A 20,376-nucleotide genomic window follows, 5' to 3' on the forward strand; every position below is an offset into this window, starting at 1 on the left:
AAACCGTGTCGTATTAAACATTATTTATATTTCAGATGTCTGGCATGAGCACAATAATCAAAAATTGTTGCCCGGCGATAAAACCACCGCACAAATTGGGTCACTACGTCCAGCGCAGGCATACCACTTTCGTCTTTACGCCGAAAATCATCTGGGCACCAGCGCCCCAAGCGATATATTGCTCGTGCAAACCGATGCTGAGGTGCCAAGTGGTCGTCCGCAAGATGTTTCTGCAGAGCCATTAGGCCCTCAGCAATTACTCATCACTTGGCGTCCACCAGAACGAGACACATGGAATGGTGAACTCTTGGGTTACACAATCGCATACCAAAAACACGGTGCGCCAGATAGCGTACAAAACTTCACTAAAGTTAGCAGCCTAGGTGGTGAAGGTCTTAATGATTTTCGTCTCACTGGGTTGGAAAAATACACACAGTATGCCATATCTGTGTCTGCATTCAATGTGAAAGGTGATGGACCTCCAAGCGAGGTGACCATGGGTCATACCTTGGAGGATGTGCCCTCTGCGCCGCCACAGGGTGTCACTTGCATTGCGCTGACTGCACAAAATATACAGATTTCCTGGCAGGCGCCACCAAAAGAATCTAATCATGGAATCATACAGGGCTATAAATTACTCTACGAACCCGGCAATATCGAATCAGAGTACGGGACACGTGAAACAAAGATTACCTCAGCATTGAGTACGGTGCTACATGGTCTACAGCCTTTCACAAACTACAGCGTGCAGGTTTTAGCATTTACACGTGCTGGCGAAGGCGTGCTCAGCCCGACTGTGTCGTGTACCACGGAAGAGGCGGTGCCAGATGCGCCGGAACGTGTTAAGTCTGTCGTAAGTAGTGAATCTTCAGTTATCATTAGCTGGTTACCACCGCGACGTCCCAATGGTATAGTTACCAAGTACAATGTCTACATCCGTATACTGGATAAGGGACAAGAGTTGAAAATTCTCAAAGAAGTGTTGCCCGCAAACAATCGTCACTTTGAAGCTAAGGACCTAATGGTGCGCGAAACTTATGAGGCTTGGGTAACAGCTTCGACACGTGTGGGACAAGGCCCGAGCACACCGGTGATCAAATTAATACCGAGTCCTTCTGTGCCCGCAGCCATCATATCATTTAGTCAAACGTTAAGTGTTAGTTGGCGAGTTGATCTCAAATTAGCATGCGTCTTCGTTGGTAACCCGAAACCGAACTCGGAATGGAAAGTGTTAAATGCACGCTCCAAGAAACATTTTCGCTTGGAGGTGAGCAATGACAATACGCTGACATTGCGCAACATACAGCGTACTCACGAAGGGAACTATTCTTGTGTGGTACGAAATTCGATTGGCTCCGATCACATTGTCTATCAGGTATACGTACAAGGTGAGTGGATACCTAAATTAGTAGTAAGGATTGTCGGTAAAAGTATGGTATTTTCTGGGGAGGCTATTGTATTTCTTTTGAAGGCTGCTAAACATTGCTTTCAAGGCTTTTTTACTATTAAAACTCAAAATTACTTTTTTGAAATCTTGTGTGAGACTAGCTGCTTCCGGTTTTTGTTTAATATTGAACTCCAAGCATTTTAGATGGGGGGCATAATACATAACAATTTTTTTAACGACGATGCTTTCTTTCCTCTTAGCTCATTTTAAGGAACATACAAAGTTAGCAGTTATTTTTTTTTTTTTAGAATGGCTTCGAACTTAATTTATGTCATTGAAGGTCTCAATTTATAAAGTCGGTAATTATTATAAACCTATCAGCTCAACTTTAACTGGAGCTTTCAGAACTTAACTAAAGTGATTCCATTATCAAAGGTAAAGGTTTTTGGTAGAAATAATTGAAATTATTAAAAGGAATAAGCTGTTGGTCTTAACTGGGTTTGTGTTTTGTAAATCTTTTCCTGTCTTAGAGCCGTTAAAAAGCTTATGCCTCTTCTAGGCATATTTCCCATGCCATATTTCGGCGCCGTCTGTTATTTCCAAAGTATAACCATTATAATTCCTTACTATCAACTATTATTGCCAAATGATTTCATTTCGTTTCATTTTCATAGTACCACCATCTGCTCCCGTGCTTTCCGTCATCGGCAGTACCACTAACTCCGTGTCGCTGCAGTGGAGAGTGGACGACATCGGCGGCGCACCACTGCGTGGATTTTCTATGACCTTCCGTAAGGAATTCGGCGACTGGGAAGAAATTCAACTGGATCGACGTGTTAACTCTCATTTAATAGAGAATTTGGATTGCGGCACGCGATACCAGTTCAATATGGTGACTTTCAATAAAATTGGAACAAGTGAAACAAGCGCAATCGAAACAGCCAAAACGAAAGGTGGGAACGTAAGGTTTTACTATTTTATTATTAGAAGAAATAGGTGTGGCCGCACTTAAGGATTAACTGCAGTTAGCAATTCCAAAGTGGCTTAAGGTTTAATATAGCAATTGAGAAATTCAGTTTTTAACAAGTAAGGAAGGGCTAAGTTCGGATGTAACCGAACATTTTATACTCTCGCAAAGTCAAATGGTATACTCGTTTGAGATTTCTTTGTGGATTGACTGATATTTTCGGTAGAAGGTCAACTATAGGCACTGGGGTCCACATATTTAGTACTTAGGGGCTTGAACAGTTTTGGTTCGATTTAGAAAATTTTTGGTCACAAGGTGGCATACTTTAAACGTATTATTCACGCAAAGTTTTACGCCGATATAATCATTGTTGCTTGATTTGCATAGTGGAAAGTGAAAGAATCAAGTGGTATTTAAAATGGTGTCATATGGAAAATAGGCGTGGTTGTAATCCGATTTCGACCATTTTCGCACTATGACATAGAAACATGAAAAGAACGTTATGCACCGAATTTGGTTGAAATCGGTTAAGCAGATCTCAAGATATGGGTTTTCACCTAAAAGTGGGCTGTGCCACGCCCACTGTCTAATTTTGAACGCGGTTCCTATAAAGTCATCTTATACCATCTCAGAGATAAAATTTAATGTCTCTGGCGTGTTTAGTGCTTGATTTATCGCGCTTTTAGTAGTTTTTAACAGTACCGTTATATGGGGAGTGGGCGGAGTTGCCACCCGATTTCAACTATTTTCACACCGTCAATAGAAGTGCTAAAAACATTTGCTTCCAGTGAATTTTGTTATTATAGCATTAGCGGTTTAGGAGATATGCACATTAAACCTATTAGAGGCGGGACCACGCCCACTTTTAAAAAAAAAATTTTAACTGCAGATGCCCCTCCCTAATGTGATCCTGTGTACCAAGTAACAGTCTTGTATCTTATTGCGGAGCTTAGTTATGGCAAGTTATTTGTTTTTGATTAATGGCGTTTTGTGGGCGTGGCAGTGGTCCGATTACGCCCATCTGCAATACCAACCGTCTCACGGTACCATGAAACATGTCTACCAAGTTTCATAAAGATATCTCAATTTTTACTCAAGTTAGAGCTTGCACGGACGGACGGACAGACGGACGGACAGACGGACGGACAGACGGACGGACGGACAGACAGTCACCCGGATTTCAACTCGTCTCTTCATCCTGATCATTTATATATATATAACCCTATATCTAACTCGATTAATTTTAGGTGATACAAACAACCGTTAGGTGAACAAAACTATTATACTCTGTAGCAACAGGTTGCGAGAGTATAAAAATATGAAACGAACGGCTGAACCCAACGCCCTCGGTCTGATGAATCATTAGCGGCCTCAACATATCTTTAGAAGTCAAATTCTCATTTTAGATAATATCCGGTGTAAAGCTGTTCGTACAGTAAAGAATTAACTTCTGAGAGTTCCTTAAGAACAGTTTTATATTTTCAGTGTGGTTATTGATACTTAAATTTATATTTTCTAAAATAACCGAAGACCGTGATAACGGATGTCACTATCGTAAGAGAAAATCACATACCGGTGGTGCATTCTCGTGAACGACTACTGTCAATTATTTTCACCGGATTGAATTCTCATTTATTTTTTGACCGTGTCTAGAGAAACAAAGATCGCTAAAATGCCGTATACGGTAACTTCTCTGCTTCAATAACGATCGTCAATAATAGGTTTAAATAGTTTCCACATTGGATGCACCGTTTCTAGATACCTCGAATAGAACTTGTATAGAGGATAAGAGTACAAAATTCCACGGTTTCGTATATAACTAACACGGTATCTCAAAAGACCACATGGGTCATATCCTGCATGAAATATTGCATGAGAAAGTGAAACAAAAAGTGCAACCGAGATGCCACTTTACAGTAGTACATCCACTGGTACACACCAAGTACCAAGAAATAGTTGAAGCTGTGACCTTTACTCACCGAACCTGCTCCAAAAAAGAAGAAAAATTTTCTATCGGCCAGAAAGGTGATGTCAGCCCCTTTCTAAAATTCATAAGATTCCGCCATCGTCTTGGCCAAATTGATCAAATCACACTATGAACTGCTGTATGATTCACCGTATGTCTATCTACGTTATATTGTCTACATATGTATATTATATTTGACTTAAAAACTCATAGAATAAAATTAAATTTTGTTGAAAACTAAATCACTGCACTATCAGACAACTATTGTTTTCCTCTTCGAATTGATAACTTAATGGACTCAGAATTTCTTAGATATCCTATAACTTAACAATTGTTCATAAGCACCAAACCTAAAATCGAGTTTTTCACTCACTATTCGGTTAAAGTCCAACGAGTATTAATATTTAAGTTTTTTTGTTATATTTTAACCGAGTATTTCTTGTAGGCAACAAACCGATTGCGCCACATAAGCAAAGCCTGATACGCTCGAATATCACTTCCGCTTTGTTGGAGCTATCCTCATGGCAAGATGGCGGCTGCCCAATACAATACTTCAGCATTGAGTTCAGACGCTATGGTATTTCAAGTGACTGGATCATCGTCTCTAGCCGTATAGAGACACACGTATGTATCTTTTGTGTGGAATATATCTTAGATATCACTATCTTTACTTGCAGACTCGCTTTACAATTGGTGATTTGGAGCCTGGAACTGCATACAATTTGCGCGTGGCGGCACACAATAATGCTGGATCCACAATTAAGGAGTACTACTTTGAGACATTGCATTTCAACGGACTTTCAGCTGAATTGGACCACGGCGACTTACCCGAAGTGCGGACACTCTTTCGCGATGTACATCTCATAGCGGTGATTATCACATCGGTGTTTGGTACGATCTTGGCAATAATCGGCGCTTGCATTTGCTTCAAGAACTGTTAGTATAATGTAAAATATACATAGCAGAAACACATATTTTAATTATGTGAATTACATATCTCATATATTTTCTGTAGATCCACGTCAACTATTTGCACGGAATGTCGACTCGATGCGGCCGCATGGTGCTGATGGCAAGGATGTACAACATCGTGAACAATACTACGGTACGGTACGCAAATCATGCCAGCAATCACCACGTGAATCGGTTGCTGGGCTTGAACGCATACCTGAATACTCTGAAGATATCTATCCTTACGCTACATTCCATTTACCAGAACATGAAAATCAATCGGCTAACATACCACTCAGCCGCAAGGGAGGCCTGCCGGCAATGTATGATCCGCGTGGCGGTAGTGTTGCAGACGACAATACCCTCTCCAGCACGGGTGCCAAGGTGAAGCGTTCGGTATCGGCAGGCATTGGCAGCAGCGCTTCAAATGCGAATTTAGGCGGTGGACAGGGCCCGGCGTCGGGCGAATGTAGTCATACGAATACTGAAAAACGGCATAAACGACGCTCGAAAGCAATCAAATCGGAGTCGGAGGAATACGATAGCTTGAATAGCGATAGCGATTTGAGCGGTGAACGTATGCGTGAACGTGAAGAAAATCGCAGTGGACGCGAGTCCTCATCACATCTAGACGATAGCGGCTATAATCGTAAGTATACAAAGGATGCTAAAAATACTGATTTAATAAAATCCAAAGATGACTTTCATTCAAACTTTACTTCCATGATATGTTGTCAAACGAAATATAGATCAAAAGTTTTCATAACTTCTACTCATATTTGCAAGTTTAAAGTTTTTTACAATATCACTCGAAAACCGGCACCATTCGAAAATATATAATACATATTTGACGACTAACAAATTTACTTTTTATTTATTAAAAATTCGAGTACAAAATTAATGCGCGCTTACATCTTATTATCTTGAATTTCGTAAGCAAGAAATACCGAATAGATATACAGCTTTTTTAGAAGAATATTCTCTCGGTAACCAGGTTCACCAACTCATGCTCAACAGTAATTCTTAATCCCAGTTTCGACACCGTCTTTAAGATACCACTGAGACATTTGATGGTCTTTGAGCGAATTGCGTTCCTACAAGTTTTCAATTACCCGAGGAGTTCTTAATCAGATTCCGCTTTACATTGTTGTAAGTGAACCACTTTTTATCACCAGTAACCATACGCTTCAGAAACGAACTGTTTTTGCTGTCTATCAGCAGCGATACATAGATCGGTGGCGTACATTCTCTTTTCTGGTGTTCACCTAAGTCAAGCCATCACCAAACCGTCTTAATGATCTTTTTTTTAGTACGAAATCTTAGATTTCAAGCGCCTTATAGCGTAACCCGCGTTACTCAAGCCATCTATTAAAAAAATAATGGATTTATTTATAGTAGACAATATAATATAAATTGAGTACAATTATATAATTACAAATATAAATATTTTTCTCACTACTTACAGCGCACGGTCATAGTCCTTGCAGTGGTGGTAATTCCGGAAGCAACAAAGAGCGTCTTTCAGTATTCAGTAGGCCTCAACTTCATAGTAAGTTAGTACCTATTTTAACTAATTAACACATTTTGAGATTTTGCAAGCATTACAAATACTCGTACTAACCCCCTCACCGACCTGTAGTACAACCACCATGGCCAACGTCAGCAAAATCATCAAACCACCACCACCACAACCCATTTTAATTACTAACCACTTTTGCGCGCATTAAACACGTCAAACACCAAACTTAGCACACCCTAACACTTACTAACACTCAAGCAAAAAGTTAAAACACAACAACCGTTAGACAATTTTGTGTCTAACAGTTCTTTCTTTAAGTAATTTTGCATAAATATATCTACGTATATGAAAAAATATATATGTATGTTCAGAAAATATTTTGCCGATTCACAAGAAAGACTCCAAGAAAGAGAACTTACGCACTTCTAAATCACCGAAACCTTCAACCAACACAGCAACAACAACTGCTGCGCCAACTGCACTCAAATCCACACGCACCTTTTTTCAAGCCATAATACCCACACGCATCATATCCACCGCCCTGCATGCACCCGAACGTCAAGCACCTCCCCCAAACCCTTCCGCCCACTCACAGTACGTGCAAACACCCATCACAGCCAAGCAGTGCAGTTCACTGGCAGCCGCAGCAGCAGCAGCCGCCGCAGCCAAAGCGGGTAATAAAAAGTCGAAGTTGCATGGTCAGGCCGCACAACCCCATCAGCTGCATCAAATGTTGCCACAACATCCATCAGTTACGTCACCCACACAGTTGCAACTGCAGCAACAGCAGCAGCAACAACAACAACAACGTCAACCGCAAACACGCAGCAATGCACAGCTGGTCAGCGCTACGCCGGCCGCACGTCCATTATCACCATCGCCGCCATATCGTTTCGCTTCGTCCACATCATCAACATCGACTTCATCCAAGCATGAGCGTGTGGCCAACATCAATACTAATATTGCAACAACATCAACACCCCCAATCACCAACATTTCGAGCAACAACCACGAGACAATCATTTGCAGCAATTCATCATCACGTACAAGTCCCCAAGCATTGGTTAGCACCATCACCACCACCACCAACAACACATCCAATAATACCCCAACAACTACCCATGTCATCAACAACAGCGCGAAGCCGCCGAATTCGCGTAGCGGCAGTAGTAGTAGCGATAGCATCGGATATCACAAGCGCTCCCTTTCCAATAGGCAAGCCATTAGTGTTGTAGTCGATGTGTTTTCCAACACTGAATACTTTTAAACTCTAAAATGCACTCGCCTACACACAAACATATATTCCGCACATATTCATGAATGTTAATCGCTTAGTTCAAATATTCTATTACTTTCAATGTTCAGTTTATATACGAGTATTTATGTTAAATTAATCTGATCCACTAACCCTTCATATGCATTGTGCTCAGCGCTTCTCTTGAAGTTCATTACCATATACGGTATAGCCTTATGCCCTAGCGAGTTTGACTGAGGTCGAATCACGCTATTTTTTAGAAAGAAGTAACTCATTCTCCACGACTCGGATAAAATAAAAATGAATTACATTCTCATGGAATCGCCGCTTGGTTTGAGAATAACGTCCGTTGAAAGTTGTAGCATTTAGAGGTCACATCCCTTCAACTTAAGGCTTCCGCAAAATCGAATATAATATACCATAGTTGATCCGCTCAGGACTTCTGTATTTAAGTTGTGATCCACCTAGATAAATACATTTCGATATACAATATAATATATTTTTTATTGCCAAACTCAAAGGGGAGATTAAAACTAGGAAATTAAGGACAGCGACCATTAATTAGTTCACCTTTAAAAAAAACACAGAACATACAAATTTAATGGGGAATGTTTGTTTTCAGTCAAAAGAACGTTCTTTGGTATTTAGTTTTTGAAGATTATCTTGTTTAAATGTGGGTCGCGGCTACGTCTCAGATGGTCCAACCGTTGAGTCCCCTTTTCGTAGACTCATTCGAGCATTTCGACTGGTAACTGGCGAATGACAAATAATTTTTTGTTCACGGCCTAAATCGAAACCGGATTGTCCGCATAGACTTTAGACTTTACATATCCCCACAGGAAAAAGTATAACGGTGTGATATTAATCTTGGTGGCCAATCGAGCGGCCCAAAACGTGAAATTATCTGCTCACCGCAGTGTTCTCTAAATAAATACATTGATTTATGCGATGTGTAGGAAATGGCGCCGTCTTGTTGAAACCAAATGTCACGAGCTTCAATTTCATGCATCAAATAATCGGTTATCATGGCGCGATAAAAGTCGCCATTGACGGTTACGTTCTCACCGGCATCAGTTTTGAAGAAATATCAAATGGCAGCTCTTGAATCCCTCAGGTTGCTCTTCGTCCCAAAGGCGGCAATTTTGTTTGTTTACATACCTATTGACCCAAAAATAAAAGTTATCGCTGAACAAAATTTGGCTCGAAAACGTCGGATCTTCTTGGAACTTTTCAATAGCCCATAGAGCGAAGCGATGTCGCTTGGAAAAGTCGAGCGGCATTCGTTCTTGCACAAGCGGTATTTTGTACATTATCAATTTAAGGTATCGTCGTAAAATGCGCCAAGTCGTTCCACACGTCAGTCCGAATTACTGCGAACGGCGCCGAAGAATGAAATACGAAACACATAACGATTTGTAAACGTTGTTCAAGCGTAAGTCTTTCCATGATGCAATGCATAACAATACTCAACAAAAATAAAATGACAAAAATAACTTGACGCGACTCACGCGTAATCTTTTAAAAAAGGCCATTTGAAAAAGTACCTCTAACTGAATCACCCGTTATAACAAACGTACAAGGTATGGAATACCAAATGCGTTAATTCAATTCCTGTTCATTTTTCCTGTCTTATACATACTCTGGTAAAATTCGTTCACTTAGATACGGATAGAGACTGAACTTTCAAATTATTATTTAAAAAAAATTCAGTAAATGAGATTGTTAAACTCTAAGACAAACATTCAGAATTTACAAACAGCCCTTTATCTACAGTTTGGAAAGTAATATTGGTTGCCTTAATCATATAATAGGTAGTTTATATATGCTTATACTCGTAGTTAATGATGTTTGAATTAACATATATAATATATTCTGAGTTCTCTTTATCGATAGTTTCGCTCAATTACAATTTTGGGAAGCGTTTGACAAAAAATACATTAGATTATAACATCACGAACGAAAGAAAAGGAAGGCAATTACTGCGAAATTTTGCCAGCTCAAACCTTTCAGTCTACCTGACGCCAATGAGATGTGCAATAAAAACAACTAAAATAAGTTAGTTAAGTCAAAACGGCAAGTTCACTTCACACACACCTGAAGCCAACATTTATATATTTCGACAACAAGGAGTTAGATTCCTTAAGTAGTAAGCTACATATGTAAATAATCTACTATGATACTTTTCGCGGAGAAGATAAATATATGTACTAGCCTTGTTAGTCGTATTATTTTATATGAATATTCTTTTTGAAGTAATAATAGTAATTTTTGGCTATTAGCAGCAGCGGCACCTATCGCCCTATAGTTCAAGTCCCAAAGATTCGCAGATCACATTTTCAGGAATGTCATGGCATCTACCCACCTATCGTTAAAAACTCAAAGATCTAGAAACATTATTTCAACAGATTTCTTACGAATGTCATAGTTTTCCCCTTACGAAGACTGTAATTTCATTCTTGGCTACTTACATTCGAAACTGAGCTCATAGTCCTGGCGGTCTTTCATAGGATATTTCAGTCGAAGTGTACCACCAATAAATTCTAGTACTAAACTGCTTATGTTATTTAAACTCACTTACCTGCATGCTCTCCCGCATTCATTTGCATGTTTTACGAAATACTAATCAGCACACTTTTAATAATCACCAAAGCTTTAGTTCCTAATTGTTATAACGCCTGCCGCTAACTCATATTGATGCAGCTAATCGTATATGTTCATTGTCTTCAACAGCAGCATGGACCCCGTGCCCTTCGACTACAGGCTCTTTGACCCGCCACCAAAACAACCGAAACCAACAATTGCCTGTGGTGCACAATCACAATCGCATCACCATCACCAGCGACAAACATCATCCACATCAACATCCACATCAGCATCCACATCCACATCTGCCCAAAATTCAACCAACCATACAAATATGCCCAGCGGTCTATCCGGTGGCAAAGTACGATCAAAAGCTACCGATACTAATTCCAACAGCGGCAGTAACCTCCTCCTCGCCGGCGAGTTCCAATGTACAACTAACAGCATCCCCGCCCCGCATATTGTCCAGTCGGGTTCATATGTCGAAATTCTGAAGCATGCCGCACCACAACCCCCCCACAATCAACCAAACAACCAACAAACAGCCATGCAAGCGCCAAACGCAAAACGCCCAAGCGGCGTTGGCGCTGGCCTTGGCACAAATAACGGTAGTAATAATGTTGTCAGCGGTGCAGCATTGGCTTGTCACAACAAGAGCTATGGTGACTTTCTAACAATTACACCACGCCGTAAAGGAAAACTGCTTTCATCCGGCTATGGTGATAAACACGGTGGCGTTGGTAGTGGTGCTGGTGCCTTGGATGGCAGCAACCAAGACAATTATCGCCATCATTTGCCCACCAGCATCGAACCATTACATCTGCTCGGCATACCCAATGACAATATGTCTACATTCTTTGACTATCGCGCCATGGAGACGCTCAGCAATAGCGATACGCTCGCAATTGGCAGCAGTCTCTCAGGGCATGCACACAACAATAGAGGCAACAAAGCATACGACACGAGCACCACTTGTTTGAATGCAAACAATTATGGTGAGTCCCCACAGAGCAATAGCAATTCAGGCATACCTGATGAATTCCATAATATAATTAGCGAGAAGAATCTGAGTCCACCTTCGGCCTTCAGCGACAACAACAGCTGTCTGCCAAAGGGTAAGGTCTAAAGTTTAAAGTCTGGTAGCAGCACATCAAGGAAGATCATATCAAAATTGTGGAATTTACGTCATAATTAACCTAAAAGAACTGAAGAATTCTGCATATCAAGAACGCGAATCTCGGTTATACTAGAGTTACTTCATACATATGTATTTATCAGAAAACGAAATAGCAAGAAAACATAAAAAAGAAAATTATTATTGGTTTAGGGGTAACAAACGAGCGAAACGAAGATGCAACCAAAGACTTTACTGCAGCATTTAATCACAAGCGACAAATATAAGGTAAAAACACATTTAATATTAAGGGAGTGGCGTGTTCTTAAGTTCACCGAAATTAACAAAAAGCAAATCTGCCAAGAATTATCGCTTTTGTATATTGCAAAAGCCACAAGCCACAAGGCTCTACACATCTCCAAAAAAAACATACGTTTAGATATGTGTTACGTTTGTATGTATTATATGCTAATCTATGTAAATTTATTAAATTGTAGTACTTCTGATGAATGGTGCATAGTTAAATGAATTAGAGGTAGAACTTTCAATTCGATCACAGCTGAGTGCTTGAAACCGTTAACTTGAACAGATAAATTAGTGGTAGTTCGAATTATTTATGCAGGCAATCGAAAGCGCTAACGATCAGATATATTTTAGAGCCGTATCCACGTATGTTGTTATAGCACAACGTATGCTAGGAATATAATAATATTTATTAGCATGTTATGTCCAAAAGAGGCCGTTTAATCTAATTTTCTACTACTTTTTAAACTGATTGAAAGTTGGGTTTCCAAGCATTGAAGGTTTTGGTCCGCAATTTTGCTTCCTAAATAAACCGAAATTATATTCAACTTTGAGGCTACCGAGGCGCTAGAGACAGAAAAGGTCCAGATTAATTTCATTACCATCTCTTGTATCTTTAAACCTATACTCCCCTCGGTTTTATCTCGGTGTGATGTTAATAAATTGGAGCAATATTTCCTTCATAATAATATGCTATTGACAACAAAATATAAGACTCTTTGTTCATGAAAGTCACCCTTGTTAAGAGCATTGAGGCTTCGGGCATATTTCTTCTTATTTCGATAATGTACTGTAAACGAATTAAGAAAAGTTTTTGTGGCAAATCCAAGAAATTTTATGTGGTATAGTATGTCTTAGATTAGTTACAACGTTATCAATTCAGAATTGGAGTATTCCGATCGCAAGCTGCATGTAGCTTGATATATGTACTTTCTTGAATTGCACGCTGATCCTAAAAAGTAGGTCACGTCACTATGGAGTCTATTAGGTCCTTGGTTAGAGCATTAACAAGTGACAGACCTTTTTCCTAAAAAATACCGAGGTATTTTAAGGGTAGTTGCCTCTACAATTTTACTAAGTTGCATTTTGCCTAGAAGTGAAATATTTCTGGTCTGTCCACCCCAAAGTCACTTTGTTGTTGTTTGTGTTCCAAGACCTAAGGTGTTCCTCTAGGGTCCAGTGCTTTAAACAACCCTTTAAGAAGCTGAATGATCTTACTGAGAGTCTAGTTATTGACTGCTTGCATAACCTAAAGCAGTGAAACTTAGTATTGGCGCTACGGATAGCCTTAATTGCTATTTGGCTATCCACTAGAATGTTTATGAACTTGCTGCTTAGAGCGGAAGCCCACTTATCACCTCCTGTTACGCATTTCGGGGTGAAAGACTAAATTGTGGTCATTTAGCTTGAAGCTACTTTCTATGTTTGGATTACTACAGATGAAGTCCGCTCGTGTTCGTTGTGTTTTCTCATGGATCTCCTTTTCTCGGTCGCATTGCCAATTGAGGCCGAGTTTTTTTTTTATCAAGGTCGAGTATGATATCTTGCCCGTATTGATGCCGAGTCTGGCTCCAATGGCCTAACATTATAAGCTAGCTGGCCGAAAGTATTGTCCTGTCTTGCTATAAAAATATTTTAAATATTGCTTTTGTTACAGAAGTGATTAGTTATTTTGGCGAATAGTTAAATATACTAGCTTGATTTGACAACGATTGAAAAATAGAAGATTGTATGATTATTTAAATTCCTTGTATGATTTCTGAATTAAAAGGTTTAGCTGGTTTATTTGAAATTTGTTTTCTAAAATTAATAACAAATTAATTATTTACCAATTGATTACGTTTTTAGTTAATTCATGGAATTTACTTAAATTTTAACAACTCGTGGTGAGGAACGATTGAAAATAAAAACAGAATTGTGTAGAAGAGATCAAAGGACACTGCATTAGATTAGTTGATTATTATATATACATATTTATAAGCCTAAGCAACACACTGTTAATTAGTTAAATCTATAAATGAAGTATTTAATTATCATAAATATAAACGAACCAAAAATTCTTTTTTTTTAATATTGTGTACATATATACTATAACGAAATCAAGTATTTAAAAGCATTTAACTATATGCATTTAAAACTCAAATAACAAACCAAAAAAAAACAAATATCAATATTACAAACTGAACATACTGACTAGTTACATAGTTATCTTACCGAGTGTATGTGTGTACATATAAAAAAAATAAACGTTATAACCGTTCATTGTAGTTAATAAGGTAAAGAAGTCAATAAATTATAAACAATTATTATTAATATTTATAACGGTGCAAACCCCTGCAAGGCAAGAGACAGCAAAATTAGACAGTTTGGTGGCAGCAAAAACCGGCAATTTGCGATTAACCCTCGATATCAATTTTAAAACGTCAATTTTTTTACGAAATTTACAAACCTTTGAACTAACTATGTATTTAAGCAGAAATTAAACATTTAGGCGACACAAATTTTGGAAAAACAAAAATAAAAGATTTTAAAGAACTTATTACAACGCGCATACAATGTATTTGCGTGAAATTATAAGTTTGAAAAAAATATTAAGAAAATGTTAACATTAAACGAAGATTATAATATAATAAAAGAAAATCAGCAAGCAGAAAAAACAAGAAATAAATTTAATAAGAACACAAAACCGTAAATTACAAAAATTAATTGAATAAAATAAATTTAATGAAATTGTGCGTCATTTGTATTTCCAAAAATATTTAGATTTATATAAAATTAACCAAAAATCATATGACATATACATATACACACACACACACATACAATTTAGCACTAAAAACTACGATTGTGAAACAAAAAAGAAACATTTTTACCAATTACATAAGGTATCTTTTGATGGAAGCTCAATTATTTTGGCATTTGTTCGTCGTGTGTATTTCCGAAAACTAAAACAGTAAGCATTTCTAGACCATAAGTCCAACATGCCACAAAAACCAACAAGCTGTAACAATAAATATAAAATAAAAGCTCATAGTTGTAGTATCTAATACATGAACTAATTGAAATTTCAAAAAAAAAACAATAATGATAAGAATTCAATAAAGATTGATAAAGTTCCGGTTTGGATACTTTTAAAAGTAATTAATCCTAACTAAACAACATTTTTATTCCAGTCACAAAAGTACCACTGAGGCTAAATAACGGTAAGCTAAGTTATACTAAAATGTCTTTGAATCGGTGAAATTCTTTCACTGAGCTTAAAAAAATTCCTCACCTCTTGTACGATGCCGAATATCCCCTGATGTAGAGGGAAGAGACAATTCTTGCGCTTGAACATATGAGGGCGAAAAGTGAAGAGCAGATAAATTTTTTGAATCTAGGTTTGGATCCCAGTGGTTTTCGTCATTTCGAAACGAGGTTATTGTTGTTTCATTTACAGTTGTTAAAGTTGTTGCCGAGTAACGTCGTAAATTTAGCCTTTGAATACGACATCTCCTTGAAGCAGACCTTCCTTTCTTTGTAAGAAAAGTATTAAGTTGCATGGTTAACGATACTTCCAGAAATGAACCGTTTAAGTGTTTCAATTTGTGCTAACCTTTTTTCATTTGAGGTCGAAGACTAGGGGAAAAATAACGTATGACTCGTTATAATGAAGCATATGTTATATCGGTTATTGGACAATATCACTGCTAAACCAAAATATATGTCACTATTCTGGATAGATAACCTCGCCGAAGAAGAAGAAGTTTGCTTGACAGCATAGCTGCGGACCCTAAATTCATCAAACGCTCCATTACTGGTGAGGAGACGTGCGTTTATGAATATGACATCGAAAGTTTTCAACAACCTAGCGAATGATGCTGAAAAATGCAAAAAAATTAACGCGATGCTCATCGTTTTATTAGCTTACTGTGGTGTGGTTCCCATGAATTCGTTCCACACGGTCAAACGGTCAATCAGAAATACTACTTGCACGTTTTGAGTCGTTGAACTAAATCGCTTCGGGGAACCTTCCATGAGTCCACTGAAGCCATTAAAAGGCATTCACTGAAGGCACTCAAGGCCAACAATTGTATGAAAATTGGACTAAGCGTTGTCATGCTTGTACTAGCACAGTAGCCTATTTTTAAAGCGATAATACAGGTTTATATTTAAATATGTTAAAATAAAGATTTTTTTTGGCAGCCCTAGTCAAATTTTATTAGTTAGTATACCAAAAAGTACTCTTAACTGAAACAGGCTACTTTGTATAGAACTGAATATTGCTGTCTTCAGCATCAAGTCAATAGCTGGTAAGTTTGAGAAATATTCGAAAATTTTTCATAAGAAATTCGTATTTTACTTTGAATTAAAAGTTCAGAATAATCGTTATATACGAGCTGTTGTCTAGTTTCCATTTAATTGTGCATCTCTGTACTAGTCTTAATTTCACACTTGTATAATCCACGTTTCAGCCACATTATATTCCATCTGATCCTTTCACTTTCCAGTACACAAATCAAGCACCAATGAATATATCGGGATACAATTCTGAATAAAGAGTGCCTTTAATTTGATCAGATACCGAAAACGTACCCCCTGTGCCTGTTGCTAACTTTTGACCGAAAATATCGGTAAAAATCTGAAAAATTCAAAGAAATTTTTTTCCTATCTGTGTACCAAAAATGGGGTTAAATCGGGTCAATAATTTCCTTAGCCTCATATGTGTGTCTAACGTAAGATTTTCGAACTGACTTTTTACCGCATATATCGGTCAATATCTAAATTATCTTGATAAAATTAAGTGAGCGTGTTTTCCTAATTACGGTGTACCTTTGTGTCTAAAATGGTTAAAATTGGGTGAAAATTGGCCCTACCAACCATATTACTAACATCAGGACTTTCAAACATCCGATTGGCTTTACCTCTTATACATATATTGTATTGATGGTGGTGTGTGTGAGGTACTTTGATGACACTCAGAGAGCATCTTTTTCTACAAATGATATGTACTAAAGCGATAAATAGATGAAATCAGATCAATGCTACACCTACAACAGATATCGGCCAATATGTCAGATATCATAACAAACTTAACTGAACGTATAATATTTGATTTACTTTAGTTTAATACTGAAAATATGTTAAAGTACCTATATTATACTAGAAATAGTGAATAATATAAAGTTATATCTTGACAAGTTGCCAGAGTATAAAACGTAGAACTTAGCCCTTCCTTACTTGTAGTTATCAGAGCTGGTCGTTTGCAGGGAAAGAAAAGAATTTAGAAAAATGTTGTTGGCATATAAATACGGCATAACGTTAGCATTTAACTTAACACTCTCTAATTATATGTTATACACTCGTTTAACATATAAGCTTCCCACACATATAGTGTCTATATTAAAGACGAACGATGATGATAAAAGAGCCGCATGTCTCTTCGCGAGTTTAAACAACGATGTTCTAAGGTTTGAATGTTCACGATCAGATTGGAATATGAATATTTATATACGTATGTAAATATATGCATATTTGTATATGCTTATATAAAAGTAATTATATATAAATATATAAATTCTTGTTGCCTACAAATTTTCGATTCTGCATGGATACATACCTATCAAGCTCCATGCTACAGTTCAAGCTAAAACAATGTGTTGTACTGTTATACAGCTTGTGTTATTGTGAATAAATTCATTTCACACATTCTTTTCGAGGTGTATAAAGCTTTTCCGCATGAAAGCTTTAAAGCTTGTATGCGAACTTCCGGTAACTGTTATTTAAACCAAGCTCTCAAACTGTTTACGATAACTTACAGTGCTATCTAATCGACGATATGCTTCTAACGGGTGTATAGGCATTATTTCAACTTAGTTTAGGAACTTGAACATAAAACAAGTAAGGAAGGGCTAAGTTTGGGTGTAACCAAATATTTTATACTCTCGCAACTTGCAGGGATCAAAGTCGACTAAATACATTCAGGTGTTGACAATTTAAATAAATGTAACGAAAAGGTTCAACTTCGTTTGAAGATTATATACTCACTTAGTTTTATTGTTATATTTTACTTCTCGTCAACAAAAACTATCCTAAAATAATCCTCAACTGAGATATATGTGAAATGAACTCCACCGAAAACGCTAAATCTAGTATATTGAGTTAATGTGAAAAACATCAACCAAAGGATCGAAATTAGTCATATTAGAGATATAAAGTTTAGACCAAGACCAATTTCATTTATATTGAGCGACGAACCATAAACATAACTTTATAATTTTTAAGAAAACGTGTTCACTTACAATAATTTCATTAAAGTTTCAAACATTTTGACCAACCTAAAGCAAAGAAATGGAAGAGTTAATTGCAAAAACTTTTGATGTTACCCGGGTATACTCGAGAATATATTTGTAAATAATTTTATAAATTTACACATATATTGTATATGGAGTAAAATTAGATGGATATTTCAAAATCTTGAAAATTAGTTATACAAGGTGCTTTCCAAAGTAAACCGGAATTAAAAAAAAGAGACAGAACAAATGGTTTTATCGGCAAAATCAATTAATTTTATTCAAAATAGTCTTCTTCTGCTTTAATACAGGCTTTTGCACGGTCTAAAAGCATGTCGAACGAGTATTTTAGCTCGTTGCCCGGTATGGCTGCCAGTATGCAGGTGTAAGCCTTTTGAATGGCCTATACGTCTGCATAACGCTTTCCTTTCATCAGCAAATGCATTTTTCCGAAAAGGTAGAAGTCGCACGGTGCCATATCAGGTGAATACGGGGAGTGGTTGATTGTTAAAATTAGATTTTTGGTCAAATAATCGGCCACAAGCGTCGATCGATGAGATTATCGTTTAACAAACGCCAACTTCCATTTTCGCGATATACGGGCCGAACACGTCGAATACGGCGCATCAACCGCTTCAAAACTCCAAGGTAGAATACCGCATTAACGTTTTGGCCGAGTGGAAGAAATTCTTTGTGGAAAATACCCTTGGAATCATAAAAACAAATCAGCAGTGTCTTCACTTTTGACTTCTTCAGGCCCTATTTTTTGGGTCCAGCGCCTTGCATTCAGCACTCTGGCGTTTCGTTTCGAGATCATATTGAAAACACCACGTTTCGTCACTAGTCACAATCTTGTAAAGGAAGTTCAGGTCTTTTTTTTGCCTCTTTAATGATGTCCTTCGAATGTTCAATTCTGAGCAATTTTTGGTCGTCAGTCAATTTGTGCCGAACAAATCGTGCACACACCTTTTGTAAGCCCAAATGTTCGGTCAAAATGCGATAAATCGATGTTTTGGAGATGTTCAATTCTATTTCATCAATTGAAACGTTTCGGTAAAAGTTTTACCAATTTTAAAACAAAATTTATTGCTGGCTCTTTGTTCGAAGCTAATTTTCGCACCGATGACAAAAACATACTGACACTTAAAACGCAATAACTTTACTTCCAATAGATGAAATGTCATGAAATTTTTACTGGAAGTCGATAAAGGATATCAGATTCTAACGCACTAGAGTTTACTTTATTACTTTTTTACTGTTTACTTTGGAACGCACCTTGTATGGGGGCTAAAGCAAGTTTACCCCCGATTTTATCCTTTATCCTGACAATTTGTATTAAGTCAGAAAGATAAGCTGTTACTAAAAACTGCGCTCTCTCAGTTTCATTAAAATAACTCCCACATTGGCCGATATTTATGAGGTATATGGCTAAGTGAAGTATTGACCCGGTTCAATCCACAGGGGTATATTATTATCACAGGAACGTTTTCTTCGTATTTAAATAACATATCTCACAGATTGACAAATATTTTCGGCAAATAGTCAATCATACGCACTGGCCCGATTTTGACAATTACACGCAAGATGGCATACCACAAACTATATGTGCAAAGTTTTATCCGAATATATTCATTGGTGCTTGATTTGTGTACTAAGCAATAATTTAAAAAATCAGATGAAATTTAAAATTGTGCTATAAATAGGCGTGGTTATAGTCCGATAATTTCTATTTTCACAATGTGACATCGTTAAGATAATGTAGGTCCAGAGATATGTGATTTTATTTAAATGTAGGCGATGCCACGCCCACTGTCCAGTTTTGACACCTACTCCTACAAAGCCTTCTTGTGTCACTACGATTATAAAATTTAATGTCTCTGGTCCATTTAGTTATTAATTCATCGCGCTTTAAGTAATTTTTAACAATCCTGTTTCATCCATTTTCACACTGTCGATGGGGATTCTTACAAGATTTGCCTCGAGGGATTTGGTTATTGCAGCTTTAGTGATTTAGAAGATATGCATATTAAACCGCTTGGAGGGCAATTTTTTCAAATTT

At 37.5% G+C, this 20,376-nt stretch overlaps 1 protein-coding gene across 1 annotated transcript in view; it reads left to right on the forward strand.

Moving 5' to 3' along the window:
• LOC106616385 (cell adhesion molecule Dscam2-like) overlaps positions 1 to 15,195 on the forward strand; it is a 103,818-nt gene extending 88,623 nt beyond the window's left edge. The window contains 7 exon segments of the mRNA XM_036361997.2: positions 36 to 1,388; positions 2,062 to 2,340; positions 4,766 to 4,944; positions 4,998 to 5,256; positions 5,336 to 5,920; positions 6,737 to 6,824; positions 10,776 to 15,195. Coding sequence (XP_036217890.2) covers positions 36 to 1,388; positions 2,062 to 2,340; positions 4,766 to 4,944; positions 4,998 to 5,256; positions 5,336 to 5,920; positions 6,737 to 6,824; positions 10,776 to 11,754 — 3,722 coding nt within the window. The 3' untranslated portion in view covers positions 11,755 to 15,195.
• Positions 15,196 to 20,376: the final 5,181 nt, after the last annotated feature.

Source organism: Bactrocera oleae, chromosome 3 (assembly GCF_042242935.1).
Source record: "Bactrocera oleae isolate idBacOlea1 chromosome 3, idBacOlea1, whole genome shotgun sequence".
Taxonomy (NCBI): Eukaryota; Metazoa; Arthropoda; class Insecta; order Diptera; family Tephritidae; genus Bactrocera; species Bactrocera oleae.